This window comes from Megalops cyprinoides, chromosome 20 (genome assembly GCF_013368585.1).
Source record: "Megalops cyprinoides isolate fMegCyp1 chromosome 20, fMegCyp1.pri, whole genome shotgun sequence".
Lineage (NCBI taxonomy): Eukaryota > Metazoa > Chordata > Actinopteri > Elopiformes > Megalopidae > Megalops > Megalops cyprinoides.
The window spans coordinates 20,318,407-20,335,601 of record NC_050602.1 but is presented as its reverse complement, the minus strand read 5'-3'; the positions used below and the strand labels follow the sequence as shown (position 1 = coordinate 20,335,601).

The 17,195-nt window shown below is 42.4% G+C and overlaps 1 protein-coding gene across 1 annotated transcript in view; it reads left to right on the top strand.

Moving 5' to 3' along the window:
- Positions 1-4,094: 4,094 nt before the first annotated feature.
- Positions 4,095-17,195, top strand: part of LOC118795303 (ephrin-A2-like) — a 53,253-nt gene continuing 40,152 nt past the window's right edge. The window contains exon 1 of the mRNA XM_036553699.1: positions 4,095-5,393. Within this exon, the coding sequence (XP_036409592.1) occupies positions 5,284-5,393 (110 nt within the window). The 5' untranslated portion in view covers positions 4,095-5,283. The remainder of the gene's footprint in view (positions 5,394-17,195) is intronic.

The window sequence follows — 17,195 nt, the reverse complement described above, 5'->3', positions numbered from 1 at the left end:
CCAGCATCTGGGTCAACTGTTCTCTGTCTCCATCTCTCCGTCCCTGTCGTATTCATGGCGTGGACAGCGGCATTCGCACGCTTTTCTAACACATCAGGCGAGACACCAGAGTCCTTTCAGGAGGAGAAAATCCGGACGGATTCGAAGATTTGCTTTCTGTCTGCGCTCATATGTGTTTGGGCATGCGTGTGATTAATCACGCAGAGGCGGTTACTGTGTAGATGCATGCACGTGCAGGTCAGTGTTTTGCCATGTGGTTATAAATGTAGCTTACAGAGAGGGAAGGGTTACACTTTCAGGCACCTTCCTCGGCTCCTGATCAGGCCTAATCTAGGGGTTCTCTTGACCTGCTACTGTGATCAGTGAACAAAAAAAAAACAACTTCAGCATGGAAACTGTTGTGTGTAAAGCTGATTAAGAGCCCTGTCAATCCTATTATCCGTCCACAGCTCAGCTTGGGCCTCACGGGAGGAGACTGCGTGTGTGTTTTTGGAATAAAGACGTGCATTGGTGACCCTTGCGTGGTCGTATGTACGCTCAAGCTGTCGTTACTCAGCCAGCCAGATGGAAACAGAGGCCGGCGGAGCAGGACGCACTGAGAGAGTTCTGGATTTTGAAGCAGATGTGGGACTTACCTGTGTGTCTGACCTGGGCTTCCTCAGCGGAGGAGCCCTGTAGGTAGCGCAGCTCGCTCGGGTAGCACAGAGGCATAAACTCGCTCTCTGCACAGAAACAGCGGCCTCATTAGCATTTTTCCGCTTAGCAACATGTTTCTTTTATGTGTATTTCCTGCTCATACTGCCAGGATTGGTCTGAAGCAGTGCAGGGTAAATGCTGTGCTTCGACCATGGATTTGAACACGCAGTCCACCTGCCGAACCTCTAAAACATCCTACTGCCTTTGTTCCTGATGTAATGTTCAGCTTTTGGATAGCAATAGATGGTGATTTATAAAAGGACCTTTGGGACAGGTCGTGAGTCCACCTGCTGAAGCACTGAACCGTGCCACTGCCTTTGTTTCTGATGTAATATTGAGCTCTGGGATAGTAATAGATAGTGATGTATAAAGGCACCTTTGGGACAGGTAGTTGCTGATTAGCATTCAGGCACATGCTATTTTTCAATGTTTCCTGGAAGCAGCGCCCAAACACATCCCATGATAGATCTAAAAGGCACCCAAGCTAGTTGTATGGGAAAATAGACACAGGGAAACTGATTGCTTGAACACATTGTACTAAGAATCTGTGAATTTGGCTTGTAAGATATCCAGGTCCTGACTTTTTCCTGTAAATGTAATTAATTTTCAGTGCTAATGATGTGATAATATATGCCAACTGTGAGGTAAACTACTGATATTTATAGCCCTATGTGTCCTTAAAAGCACTGTGAGATGAACTGAACTGATGCAGTTTACAGAAGTATATTATAATTCTCATTATGACTTTTTCAGACTGTATTCAAAACCAATTCAGAACATACAGTGAAAATTCAGTGCATAATGTGTTGGAAATTAAGGGGTTTGGAGTATGCAGAGCATTCTGTATTTCCTGCAAATGTGCCCAGACATTACTGTTTCCTCACAATAGATGTCATATGTTTACTTCAGTTTGTCTGACCTTCCACTGTAATCTTGTCTGTTCAACTCCCTATTTAATCAATGGTAAATTCGACAGTAATTGTCTCTCACAATGGAAAACCACGGGGTGGCTGTGAATTGACTTTTTCTTTTTGAGTTGCTGTTTTTTTTTAGTTTACTTTTCCTAGCAGGTCTAAGAAGGTTGATCAAACTTGCTGCACCAATGTGCGATAAACCTGTAATAGCGAAGTGGAGCCCCACTCCACCTGACCCTGGAGCCGGGTGCTTTGTTCGGGTAAATCCCTGCGATGAAGAGGGAATTGCTATGTGTCTGGCAGTGTCTGCAGAGAATCAGGAAGATGAGGATGAGGGCCTGGGGGGGCTGAAGCTTGGGAACCAGTGATATTAACAGCAGTCAATGTCAATTTGGAGAAGAACTCAAAACAAATGAAGTCATCATTGGCACCGCAACCTCCTGTTCAACTTCCCAGAAACGCCGGCTCCTCTCCCCAGCCCCACTTTGTTTACTTTCTTAAGAAGACTTCCATGTCCTTGAAAATGATGATGAGAAGACAGATTTTCCAGTACAAACAATACATACACACACACACACACACACACACACACACACACACACACACACACACACACACACACACACACACACACACTCAGCACAGAACAACATGCAAAACGCAAAGGATTGACCTCAACACTGAACACACACAGAGAAACTGACAAAGTCTGATAGCAACCCAAACAAAATAGGATGCCTCCTGACTTCTCATTCAGTTTTCAGTGGATTACATTTTCAAAGAGAGGCGAGCAGGCTCAGATAAACATGGCAGAACAAAATCACAAACTCAATAGTCTTGGCAGAGATAATTGCTGGGGTTTGCCGCTGGCACCTCTCCCTCTGGTCCTCAGAGAGAGTTCAGAAACAGAGAACTGGCCTGGTCTAATGTTGTGACCGATTGGTCTCGGCCCTTGCTAACAGACAGAGGACTAATGCAATCTCTGGAAGCAACCAGAAAAAAAAAACAAAAAACTGTTATCAGATTCTGGCTGGTTTTCCCAGCTCCTCATGCGGAGCAAAGCCAGCTGACATCCTGGAAACAAATTATGTGAGAATGGAATCGATTAACGCGAACCGATAATGATTTTAAAAACGGATATGAATTTTTGAGATGTCCGTTTAAAGTGTGTTTTTCAACGGATCTGAATCGCTTTTTCCATTTTTTTTATTTGTCGTGTAGTCTCTAATATCTAAATAATCTCAGTAGTGTGAAGTGAAGAAAAAAATGTTCTGTCAAATCTCTGTCATACCAAAGACAGCCAACAGGGGGTGCATTTGAAAGACATCTCATTGCCAACTCAAAATAACATGGTCTCACAATTACATCGTTATCTGTAAACATAGGCAAGAAGGAAAAAATATCTGAGCACGCTGGCCATATATTCAAATTATGACATGATTACTACCTGAATGATCTATATTTACTGATCGGAAAATATTTATTAATGCAAGACAAGGTGTACACAAACGACCGATGTTTTCTTAAATCAGTTAAACCCCGTTTGTTCTGTACAGGTAGCGAGATATTATCCTCGTAAAAATGTCTTGAGTATGGTGGAGTTATAACACATCAGTCAGTACATCAAGGTAATGTCAGGTCACAGGTGTCTAGATAAGACCCACTAGTTTATGATGTGGGCTTTTATAAGCCTTAAAAAATTCCACGAATACCAAATCATCTTATGGGCAAGTGGGGTCAAATTCTTTAGGGGGCTACTGTTTAAAATAAAAATATCTAGTCTCTTGGTGTGTAGATAATGTTAACATAGAAGAGATGTTCTGCGACACCCAATACCTACCGATAATAGTCGTTTGCTGACTATAGACAGACATATTTTCTCCCCGCTTTACAATTTGGGGTTCAGGAAAAGTGCTCCTCTATCCTCGCATGAAAAAGAACAGTTCATGCTCTGCCAATTTGACCACGCGTTTAATTCGCGAATTGAGAACATTTCTGATTTTTTTTTTAATGGAAATTTTAATTTAACGTGTATTACTCTCCAACCCTTTGAGCAAAACCCTTCAGCTTCAACCCATCGGCTAAATTTCCATTTGAATCACGATCCGGGGAACGTTGACCAGTGTTGCCACCTGATATTTTCGCTTCAGTCAGACCTCGGAAAGTGTTTTGGTCAGTCCTGGAATTCTTCAATGATTCTCCCAAAATCATTCACAAAAAATGAGTCACTTCACACTTGACATGATCTGCCCTGCAAATGTAATCCCATACATTAGCTTCAAAACGTGATTCTTTGCCATTTAGAAGGGCAAATGATGTGAAAGCGAATAATCTGCGCGCGCACAGCGCTACGTTTCGAAGCAGAGTCGAATCAAACAAAATTTAAAAGCCCACAAGCATCTTTTCTGGTTCTGGCGCGCATGCCCCTCCCTTCACGGTAGAGTACGGACCGAATGCGCTAGACGTGCGGTGGACGGCACAGAACGCTCAAGAGGAAGCACTCAGAGCAACTCGTGTGAGGCACGCCGTCTGAACTGGGATGAATCAAGGGACTAGGATAGATACAGCGATAGCTGGGCTGAGGCTGAACATTAGGCGTCGAGAAGCTTGAAGACGAGCATACAGCACTGAAAGAAATTAGTCTTTTTTTCAACAGCAGCAGAGGATGGTATAGGAGCAGCAACTTTGCAATTAATGCGCCAGCTTCGCCCACACTGATTGTTACGGCTGCACGGTGGAACGCAACAGAGAGCACTAACAAAACCAGAAAACCGGTAAACTTTTGCTTTTAATAAAGGAAGGATGAACGAAGGAGCGAAATCGAGCGAACACATTTTCCCAGTTTTTCGGTCGCTGTGTGACAGGCAGACGGAAAAGTCGATTGTTTCCGTAGAGCTCGGATGTAATCGTGCTGCAGAATAACAGGGTTTCTGAGTAACACCTTAGAGTACAATAAACAAATATATCACTAGACTCTAACGACGCTTTGCACATTTTAAAAAGGATCGCTCATAAACATCTCTCTCAGATGCGACATGAGGAAAAACATTGGCACTGGCTTTGTTTTTGTATTGGAACGTATGGATGGTAAAGGAACTTAAATTATAGGGAGTTATCCTGGACACATGGATGTACAACGTGAAATGTTACTATGGATGTTACTGTTTCAAGCACGACATGGCAAACGTCTTGCGTTTTTTTCTTTCATTTTAGCTAGTGTTCTTGACTAAGTGTTTGTATGTGAAAACGCAAAATGGGTTTTGTAGACTATTGGAGCCGTTCACAGTGGAGCGCGTCTTGAACAGTATAGAAAAAAACAGTTTAAATGGACCCTCGTAATCGATTGCTGGAGGTTTTGGCCATGCACGGCGAACCACGTTCTTAAGAAACTTTGTTTTTGACGTGCTGCTGATTTTACTTCTTGAATAAGACATTGAATGAGGAGCACTGATACTCTGCACCTGAGTGTCCTGTTCTCTCGCACAGCCGGAAAACTTGAGTTACACTGAATTCAAATGAGAGCGGAGCGGAATTAAGTTTCCCACTAATTGGAAAATCGAAACAATTCCGCATGTGTAATTAAACTGGCGACTACCCATTAAGCAATATCAATACCCTATTAAATTCCAGCTCCCCGGCTTTCGGCTATCTAGGAGGACACCAAGCTTGCCGAATGGAGTTGTCACTTCTGTTTTTAACCCTTGCTTGTCAAGTATCGGTGTGGGCCGAAGAGAGGGTGATATCAGACAGACACACAGTTTATTGGAACAGCTCGAATCCCAGGTAAGATCGGGACACAGAAAGTAGGAGGGTATTCAATTCAACGACCGTGGTCACTGAAGTTAAACTTTGAGTATTAAACTTCACAGATGATCAGTCCGGCGGTTCGGCAACCAAAATTCTATTTTAGAAAGCAATAATACATTCTTGGGGATAAATCAACTCAGATCAAAGTAGCATATTTGTTATAGCGAATGTTCCACTGACTTTGTGACATACCATAACTCCCTTAATATACCCAGCTTTCCAATATAACCTCTCTTATGTCAGTCGTCCTTTATCGTTAATGTTTCTGCCACATTCATGGGAACTTGAAAGATTCATGTATGGCTCTTGATATCTGTGTAATTAACTGTCCACTATATACAGTGTATCAAGTAAGACAGTTTACCCCAGGGGGTTATGAGCTGAAATTGAGGTTTTGGAGGATTAATTAAAGAGCTCATCTTCAAACAAAGACACAAACAGCAATCGGAAGAAGCTGAAGACCCTTCTACACTAATCCCGGACAATGAAAAAAAGATTATTAGAACATGCTACCTCGTCGTCCTCCAAGCAGAAAACGGTATCTACACAAATGCACTGGCTTAGAAAACATTGCGATTATTACATAAATACAGCCTGTTTATGACTTCTGTTGTTGATTGTTAATACATAGGCATTCAGGAATTAATTTGACTCATTGTCCATCGCGCGTGAAGGTTTTTTTTTTTGCACAAAGACTGCTCCCTCCTCGAAATCTCGCCACTGCATTGTACATTTATCTCATGCCTTTTCCAAGCAAACAGTGTTTCTTTGCTTCATTACTGTCATGCATAATTAGTGACAGCATAATCGCTGATATATTGTATATGCTTACCATTACTTTAACGTGCCATGACTTCGGGGCTCTGGAAATTCACATCTCTATCGGTTCGCGCTTCGTTCCTCTCGCTAATCACCTATATTATGCCACTACAACTCACAAACCGTCGTTTCAACTCAGTCAAAACATAAGGAATTTTTAAGCGTTGAAGAGATTGATTGAAGCATCGCGGTATTGTTAGCGTTGTTTCAAGATGGCCCTGTAGGACTATAGTCGAGTTCTCCTGGTTTTCATTTGGGGGGTCTTGTCAGTGGCTGTCTACAGTCTTTGAAAGATGACATTAAGGAACCTTTACATGCAGGAAGTAGCCTTGGCCAAAGACACTTGATATATATCCAGAAATGAGAATTGCATTGTGACATGGTTATATCTAAGTGTATACAGTGAGCTTAGTAATATATGGGTCAAGGCATGTTGAACACATTTCAAGCCATATTTAGTATATACACTTTCATGATACATTTTAATGTGCTGTGAACCTCTGTTGGACCTCAACTTAACTTACATTGACTTGAAATTGAGCTGTGGACCAGGTTATACCCAGGAGTTTGCAATGGTGAATTCTGTGTGGGGCAGTTCTGTTGTATGCTTTGAAAATATTCATCCCCCCTCCTCTTTAGCTGATGTAAGAGTTTTCACCTGGGTAAGAGCTGCATATTAGTGATTTATTAGGAATGTAAATCTCTTTTCTGTTCTTTTAAATGAACAAAAGATGCAATTTAAATATGATTCATAACAATTATTGTGTGCATAATTATTATGTTTATTTAACCTACCTTGCTTCGGTAAATCTCCAGCTGTATAAATGGATTAAATGTAAAATGTAAGCTGTGTAAGTAAGCCTGGCCTTTGCAGCGATATAGATTGCTTCTATTGTTACAGATGTAGCAGACCAGGTCACATAAAGCAATAGTCACTTGGCTTCTGAGTAATTTCAAGCATTATTTAAGTATTGTGTAGGTACACATATTATTGCTTCTAATAATCGTTGACTCCTTATGTGGCTTTTTTGGTTGTGTTGTACTCTGTGTAGTTTGTCAGTCGCTTTGGATAAAAGTGTCCACCAAATGAATAAATGTAAATGTGACTACAGTCATAGCTGAAGGCGTTTACTCTAAGCAAAGTGTGCTTACGTAACCACAGACACATGTTAGTGTGTGTTATTGCACAGGTACAAGTAGTGTTAAGTGTTAGCGTAAGGTGTTCTCACCGTGTCCCACACCACAGTCAGTCCCAGAGTCCGGAGCTGAATTATTAACGAGGGAAGATATGTCTGGTGGTGTTCCCTGTTTACTTTAAATAGAATCTGTGTGAGGTAAACACTGAAGACATTTTGCCGTTTTACATTATGCATTGTGTTTACTCCCCCCCACCGCTCCGCGCCGGTCGTCTTCATCATCGGCAAGCGTTCCTTATAAATTTTAATGCCCATCCCACATCTGATTCGCCACGTAAAGCCTTTTTTTTCCGAGCGCGCGAGGTGAAAAACTTGGGAAATCGGATACCTCAGTGAGCCGGCGCGAAAGGAACAGCGCTGCATTTTCCGGCCCGGGTAAAAAGGGAGGGGGTGAGTTTGACGCGAAAGAGGCCCGAGAAGGAGTTGGCCGAACATCTCTCTGCAAAGGGCACTGCAGGTGCTCTGAAAGACTGCGAAGCCGTGCCACGGCTTTTGTGCCTCTTTCACACCAGAGAAAGCTCCCGTCCTGCCTGCAGAACACACATCTCTGGGGTCTGCAGGCCTTCTGTGCTCCCTCCTCAGAGATCTTGGAGCACTTGTCGCAGTCTGGCCGCTAGCTTTGTGGTCTGCCAATCCTTGAGTGCAAAATTCAAGTCAAGAGTCCAAACCTAGTGTCCAACACCATACTGCAGAGACATTTGCCCAGCACTAATTCGCTGGGAATGCACGGCTTCTAAACTCTTCCTCATCACCCTGCTTGACAGGCAATATAATAGCTACACTACATTTCCCACGATTCATCTCAGTCTGTACAGCTAGCCCAGATATCCCTTTTATCTTTTTTGGTGCAGTAAGCAGATCTCAAAACTCGCTGAAGAGGTTCATATGAACACCTACTGTGCTGAAGGCTGGAGTCCTATATTGGTGAGATGGCTTCATTTTTTGTCAGGTTTGATATGCAGTTTTGTATTTTGAATCAAAACAGATGGGTCTGCAGTGGGCTTTGAAAATATGTGCTCTGTGTCAGTTCTTCCTTTTCTGTTGTTAATCTCTTTACATTTCTTCCATGTTGGTGTGAAGTCAAAAGATGTCACTTTTAATTGAAATGTGTTTCAGGCAAATGTTTTGTGGGGTGAATGAATCTGATGCCATTGCTGTGCGAAGTGTAGCAGTGTCTCAAAAACCTGAGTAATTCAGCTTGGGTAATTGCTTTGAACTTGTTTTAATTGTTTGTTGCTTGTGAAAAGGAAAGGCAATAGCAGACACACTCGGTGCATGATTGACAATCCGGACAATTATGCCAACAAGAAATCTGTGGCCTCAGTGTCAATGGCTTCATTGATGTGTATCCACACAATTGCACACACCCACATGCCCCCCAAACACACACACACACACACACTCGCACAAACGGAGGCTGTTACGTCTATCTCTCTCTTTATTATAGCTTGCTTTATTTCTGATTGCAATTTTATCTGCCTAAGCTATAATCAGATTACACAGCCAACAGTGTAGAGCAGCAGTTAAGGTTGAGGAACTAATCTTGTTGCAGGTGTGATCTCCAGGTGGGGCACTGCCATTGGTATATTGAATTTAACCCACATCCAGATGTATAGACAGACAATAATATGTAGACTGAGTTCTGCAAATCACCCCGTACAAAGGTGTCCGTAGAGCAAATCATTAATGACACAGTTACAGAGTGCATGTGAAATAACCTTGGGGTACATTTACTGCTATGGGTGGGTGCGGGTTTGCACTTCATGGGGTGCACTTTGCCTTTCTGCCTGCATCTGTCCAAGTGCACTTTAATATGACCACATCAAAAAGACTGTTTCTACTTACGGACAGTGATAGGTGAGGTGTGGTTAAAAGTGGGTCACTCCAGGTACATTTGGCTGCCTAGTGCTTGATGTGGCCAGGGCTTTAGGGGTGTTACATATGACATAAGATGGTATGTTTATGTAACCAATACAGTAGCAAGTAGGCCTGAAACATGGCAGGTAAATCATGTGATTTCCTGTAAAAAGAACTGATGTTTTTTATGCCCTTCTCTTTTATGCAATTCTGTTTCAGAATCATCAATTGTGTACAGTAATAGGCTTGTTTCACTGTGACAACCTGTCAAATTGGAACATTTCTTCACTGAGCTACTGATAAATACCTCACTAGTAGATAACTATTACTAAGTGACCAGGTGCTAGTTTTATCTGCTAGCTCATGAGCAGTTGGACTGGCTGCTAGTGGTTTATCACCATGACTGGAGGTGTGAAAAGGATATACAGCATATTTCTGTAGCTAACTGCACCTCCAGGTAATGTAAAGAAACGTTGTTTATTTTCTGCAAGGGCTGTTGACCCTGTAAGCCAATGTAGCTAATGTAAACAAAGTAAAAACAGTTTACCTGGGATTTTTGAGAACATGGTGGGAGGGAGGTTAAGAATCGGGGAGAGATTATAAACTGTCTGTTACATTGTTGAACAGGACTGGCGACCCTGTTATAGGAATAACATCCCCCAGGTCAGGAGTTACAGGGATAGTTATCCCCAGGACACATTTGGAAATACCAGTTTAAGGGAACCCTCTGTCCTATTTTTTACCCTGCAAATATGATTTATGGTGAAAGCTGCTGACGATGCTGTCTTTCCTAATGAAGAACATCCAGAAGCCTGAAGAGTTTTGCCAGCATGAAGATTAGTAAATCGCTTAGAGACAGTGAAATGTATTTGCCACTTAAAGACAAAGTAAATTTGCCTGTCTGACTTTAGTTAGATGAACCTGCTTGCTTGGAAGAGAGAGAACGGGATGATCAGGTTGGGTACATTGGGAAATATGTGGTAGTGTGCGCGCATCACACACCTCCAGAACCTATATAACATCTTAGAAAGTGAGTCTGGGGTTTGTTACGATTTTGTAACCTGTGTGTATTTTCCAAATCAAAGCACAGCAGACATCAGTGCACACCAGATGTAATGTAAGAAGGAACCACCTTGCATCACAGGTATTGCTGCCTTACTAACACAGCAGAATCAGTGGGGTGCTTGGACGCCCCAGCTTCAATGCCAGCTCCTGTAAGCCTGTACAGCAGCTCTACTGTACTTTTTGGAGCTCCCCTATGGGGGCGTGTTATTGTGTGAGCAGAGGGAGGTGACAGGGGTTTCCACGGCGATGAGGCCATTTGGCGTGCAGAGGTTTCACAGGAAAAAAAAAACACCTCGCCTCTTTACCCACGGGGTTCCTCTTCTGTTCCGGGGGGTTCATCCTTCAGAAGCCCCTCTCCTCCGAGACTTTGAGGTTCTTCAAAGAGCTCTTTGCTCCGCAGGCTTCTCCAATGGCGGGGGTGGCGGGTGGGAAAGAAACACTGGACTCTGGTTCGATCTTCAGAAAGAACCTAAAAGGCGAGGGAAGCCGTGGGGACCGCGTGTTCCTCCTCGCTAGAGGAAGCTGTGATCATTCCCTCGACAGCTGAAAGATGGGGGGTGGATACGGGGGGGGGGGGGGGGGGGGGGGTGTTTCGAATCCGTCCCTCAAAAGCCTGTCGCTGCTACTGTCTGCCCTGGGGACCTGGGGCTGAGATACGCTCGCTTAAAACACTCAGCATCGATTTTCAGCACAGCAGTGTGTGCTCCACGGCCCAATGCCGGCCTCATACTCTTATACACGTGACATCACTGGGTGCATGTGAGGCTTGTTTTTTAGGCTGTGGAAAAAAAAAGCAAATTGCCCAGAGCCACGAGTTCACCACACTCGCTGTGGAATTTGATTGTAGTTTCCAGGAGGAGATTTTCAAAAAAACTACTTTATCCTCAAGAGAAAGAGTACGATGAAGAGGTGGTAGAATGGTAACATGGTTAGGGAGCTGGGACTGGAACCAAACGGTTTCGATAAATATCCAGCTGAATCAGTAGATAACGTGTAAAATGTCAGTCACCCTGGAAAATGATATCTCCCAAAGAAAGTAGTAATAATAGTGACATCAACAATAACAGTGATACTTGGCATATTGATTTGTGTTTAGAAAACCCCTAGTTCTTTCACCAGGTCTGGTAATTTTACCAATAGGTGGGGGAAATGCTAGTTCACTGGCAGTAAATCACAGATAGTATCTAGAATGTTTACATGCTCATGAACACATATCCATGCAACTGACTTAAAAAGGAGGTATATTAAAAATGTTTATTCATACTGTTTACATAGCAGCAACAAATGATAAAACTGAAAAATGTTTTTTAATGCTGAAAATTTTTAATGTTATAATTTAATCTTAATAGAGTTTCAGACAGTCTATTTAAATGGTTCACAAAGGAATACTGAAAGGAGTTGTCACTTCTGTCTAGTGCTGTATTGTAGACTTTTACTTTATACATATGTGTGAGGTATGACATTTCAACTACCATGCATAAGTTACCATAAATTCTCTTGCAGGAAAAATACATTTATTTTGATTTGGTGTGAATTTTAGGGCAGAAAGGATGTGCTAAATTTTATGGTTTTAACTGCAACTGAGAAACTCTTTAGTGATTGGTTATGATGCATTTTTTCTGTGATTTTTTTGAGGGGGGGGGGCGAAGATACTAAATTCCAGACTTTTTCATTGTGTCTTTTCAACCTTCATATTCTTCTTATTAATGTTGGTATTTAATGTAGTAGAGAACTGTTGACAGCTCAGGATACTATTTGCTGATTATGACAAAGTTGTCCAAAACATATTACAAAAAAATAATTAAAAATGTATTTTAGCATTTATAAAATACCAAGCCTCGATAACAGAGCTGTCATACTTCCATTTTCCTTGTGTGCACTCTGGTATGTTGCGTGAGTGGAAAAGTTCCTTTTTTGGAGATGCAGGTGTGAAATGCAATTAATTATAGTGTGAATTTGGTTGTCTAGAGGAAGGACAGCCAGCAGCCGCTGGGAAAACCTGATCCTGATAACACTCATTAACAGGGACGCGGGGGGAAAGATATACAAAGAGCCACCATTGTGCAGTATCTTTGAAAATGCCTGAGTTCAGCTACTGGTAGAGCACCGCATTGTACATTAGCTTTGAAGATACTCAGTGAGTGTGAAAACCAACATCAATACAGTACTTTAAGCTAGGTTTGTGTTGTGCCACATTGAAAAAATAGCTTTCATATTACTATATGCATTATTATCAGATCTCTGCAGGTTCGCCTACACATTTATTTCAGTCCAACAAACCATGGGATTTTCAAATTGTAAAGATTAGAAGTTTAAGAAGGAAAGATGAATAAGACTTCTACTTGGGGATGGAATCATTCTGTCTGTATGGTAGATTTTTATGTTCATGTCAGAGAAGTTAGTTGTCTGAAAACCCTCTGAGGAAAAATGGAGCGTCTTGTTTCAAACATAGCACCATAGCAACATGCTTTCTGCCCGCAGGGAATTGTTTTTCTGTATTGATCACAGCACTGTGGACATGAAACTCCCGCACAGAATGCAGTTACAGGGGAAAATGATAAATGTCCTCAAATAAAAGATTAATCCAAAAACTGTTTTTAACCTCATAGATCTTCAGCGAGGCTCTCAGGTGATCAATCAAAATGCTCTATTTTTCACTTGTTCCAGACAGTGGACTCTTACTGCTGCGCATAAAGTCCATTTCCTTCAGCTCTGTGAGTCAGTGGTGCCATATGATATACCCGCCTGTTTTGTGGTTCATGAAGCGTCAGTCTCCCATCACTAGTGTAGATACATTGTCCATCATTCGAACGGAAACACCTCCAGCACTTGCTGAAAACAAACACAAAATAAAACAACACACCAGTCAACCCTAACGCCTTGGGCACTTCGCTAGTATGGCTGCCACCAACCGGAGCTCAACCTCAGGCTATTGGAACAGCCTTGTCTGTTGCATGAGACGGGAACTACATTCCCCAGCATGCCATGCGCACAGGAACACATAAGTCCTGCGTCATCCTTTTCCTCCACGTGCATTTATGCCGCCGACAGTGGCACCCAGAGGGAGTGTTTGTGAGGATGAAACCGTGACAGATTGCTTATTGATTGTCAGTGGATCCAGACATGAATTTTAAAAAGTCCCCTTTTCCTTTCGGTCGCCCTAAACTCGCTCACATTTCCACAGTTTGCTCGCCGGGAGCGTCTGCAGGCGGATGATGGAGAAGCACTCTCTGTAGCGTGGTCTACTCCCGGGGATTATTCAGTCACCTCTGCAAATTGCTCTGCGGCATCTTTACTGCCAAGGATGCTATCCCAAATTAAAAACAGATTGATTGGACTTGGTAGTGCTTTTTCCACTTTATCATACTGTGGTTCCACTATCAACCATCATTAGGTGATATGGACTGACTGTCTTCCTCTCATTCTCTGTAATGAATCACTCTAGTGTTGCAAACCATGTGTTTTGATGAAATGATGTCAGGAGAACAAGAAGACATAGGTGGGCATTAGTCAAAGGTAAATTCCACACTGACAGAAATGGAATTTCTTGCCAAGATTTGTCATACAAAAAGGAGTGTTTCTTGCCACACTGTTAGACACCGTCAGAATGGCAAACCGAGTTAGGCTGGATGGTCCGATCCAGCCAGGTTTTTTCTAAACCTGTAAAAAAAAACACCTGTTGATGCAAAAGCCGTGTACATCTGCAGGCGTGTAGCTCTTTGCAAAGTTAAAGAGACTTCCTCTGTACAATAATGCAAACATATGATGTCTGTGCTCCACATTCTGTGCTAACTGTAGGATTGGAGAGATGTGGGACACATCCCATAACAGCAGGAGTATTTCAGCTGAGGGTTTTTTGTCTCTCTGCATCCCCGAGAGACCTTCACAAGGGCTAGGAATCACACGGTGATGGTAGCAACCAGTGAGCTACGAATGAGGGAGGCAGCAAACTTATCTTTACTTGCAATGACACTGACCTCATATTTGACTGTTTTGGAGTGATTGACAGGTGTGGTAATTTGCATAATTCTACCATAATAGTGTCTGCTTCCTCTTTACTTGATAGCATCTGCAGTACCAGACTAGACTCGGTCTTTTTGTTTTAATGAAATTATTTCACGTAACCCAATCTCATTGAGGTAATTAAAATCATCTAATGTAAATTGTGCATGAGTACTGTAATGGTACTGTTTGACACGGTAACGTTAAAGTGAATCCACTGATGATTGGCGATCCTTCCTTGAGTATGCCAGCTTGTTAGTAAATAAGTCAAGAGCAGGTTCATAGCCATTATTGGTTCAAAGGTAAAGTCTCTAGCTGCCATATTTATAGATGGTGCAGCCAGTGAGCTATAAATATGCCACTGGGGCCCGTTTTTTCGGGAACACCGTCTCTCCCACACTGCGGTCAGTAGGATGGGGCAGCTAGCCACGGTGGAAAGCCACAGATAATTAACTGAGAGGAAACTGGAGGAAACTGAAGGTAGGTTCTCTGTCTTCCCTGCCTCTAGCTCCCGGGCTGGACCTTATTAAGAGCAGATATTGGATTACATTTAAACTGGTCATGAAAGAGCATCCGATGGAGCAGGGGTGTAGGAATCCCATCCATCATGCATTTTATTTTACAGATTTTAGTCTATTTATGTGTTTTATGTATATTTTTCGGCTGCATCATTTTCCAGCATTTTCAATAAGTGCGTGTCTCATTTTACAGAGGACGATTTTGCTGTGGTCGGTGGAATGTGAGAGGCTTATCTCTAATTTGGAAACACAAAGAAATCTATGTTTCTGTAGCTTTAGCTTGGCCCTCTGTGTGCCGCCCATCAGAATCTGTGAGGGAGCTTTTGAGGACACACCAGGCTAGGGCATTGTGTTTGTGGGGAGGTCGGATTCCAATAATCGCAACAAAATGCAAAGCCAATATTCAAAAACATCGCAATCCATATGGATGCAAAATACCCCCAAAATGGCACTCTTCACACTCATAAAAGTCAAGCTGCAGACTTTTTTTTTTTTTTTGGCCTACCAAATTTCTCCTCTGTGGGTGTTGTCATCTTCTTTCATTCATAATGGCTCAGATCTAGTGTGGGGTTTTTTTCCCCTTTTCATTTTTTTCCCTATGTGCTGAGTGGAGGGATTGTGGGAAAAGGCTATGCAATAACCAGAGAGTTAATGGGATTATGCAAATCACAGTGGCCTGTGAGTGTCCATTTGAAGTGGCTAATGGGGATTATGAGTAGCAGTCTGCTGGATGTGGTGCTTTAGAGAGGAAATGAAAGTTGATGGGAGGATGGGGGGGGGGGGGGCTGAATTGAAATTGGGGTACATTTGGAAGGAAGCTTGGAAGAAAACAGCTTGGAGGCATGGTGGTGGTCATCCCGGACAGGGTACTCAAGGGAAGCATGGAGGTGTGTTTTGGTGGAGGGTCTGTAGCATTGTGGTAAGGAGCAGGACTTGTAACTGAAAGGTTGCCAGTTCGATTCCCCACTAAGGCACTGCTGTTGTACCCATGGGAAAGGTTCTTAACCCACAGTTGTCTCAGTAAATATCCAGCTGTATAAATGGATAACATATTAAAACAATTGTAACCGATGTAAGCTGCTGCATAAGAGCGTCTGCTAAATGCCAGTAATGTAATGTAATGGTGAGGTGTTCGCACTGTGTCCAACCCAGCTGTTTGTCCTTTTTAGATTGTTCAACATTAATGTGCACCAAGTGTTTCTGTTCATGAGGGTGGTCTGTGCTGTATCGGTTTGGGAAATTGTCATAGTCCTGTATTGATGCCTTGGCAAACATCGAGCAGTATGAAATGTTAATCTGTAAAGTTGAGTTACGCAGGTTAATACGGGAAAGGGCATGTGTTAAACAGATAAATAACAGTAATCACAGACAGCATGGGGCTGTAGAGCTCTTGTTCTGTGTCCTAACATGGTCATCAGTTTGGATTATAAAAAATGTAAGAGGGATTACACTAGAGGCATGTATTTTTTGTGTATGTATACATTAAAGCATACATTTTGCCAGCAGCAGAGACTTCTACAGCTATACAGAACTCCTTCTCCTTACTGGACAAAAGAGTCAGTGGTAGCTTCTCTCCTTCTTTCCGATGGCTCAAGATGTTATATCCTATTGTACCTCTGCGGCTGTAGCTGAACTGACTTTTAATGTACATTGACTCAGCTGGTCCCTGTTAAACCAGGTCCTCTGTTGTTGAATTTAGTTGATAACCAATGTATTAAAACATTTACAATCAAATGGATGCCGACACTAGACATGGTCATAGTTGTGCTGGATCCTTGAGCATTTGTTAATTTTTGTTCATGTTGTTATCCAAAGCAGCTTAGAGCCCCATATATAATGCATAACAAGGGATGTAGCATAAAACGATAAAAGAAAAATTCACACCCACAAATATTCAGCACCAGCTCTCCCTCAAACACAAAACCATCATTTATACATCACGTTTTGTATCAGGATATTAAAAGTCAAAATCTATTTTAATCCAGGAAATAGGAACTCTCAAGCACATCACAACGTCTGTCAAACCGGTGCTGTTCGTTTTGTGATTTCTGGTAGTCCTCCAGGCCTTTATTCATCACAATTGTTTTCCCAAGCAGCTTAATTATAGCACAAAAGAAGAGACGAGACGTGTTTGTTCTTGTTGTCTTGATGATTTTGTGCGCGTGTGTGAAAGAGAGAGAGAGAGAGAGAGAGAGAGACAGACTTTGCAAGAGGGTTCGAAAGAAACTGAGAAAGGGAGCCTGGGTGTCTGATCGGTAGTGGCAGGGAAAGATAAGAAGTGCAGAGATCCTTTCTTTAAACTGTTATAGGCCCTGAGCCTG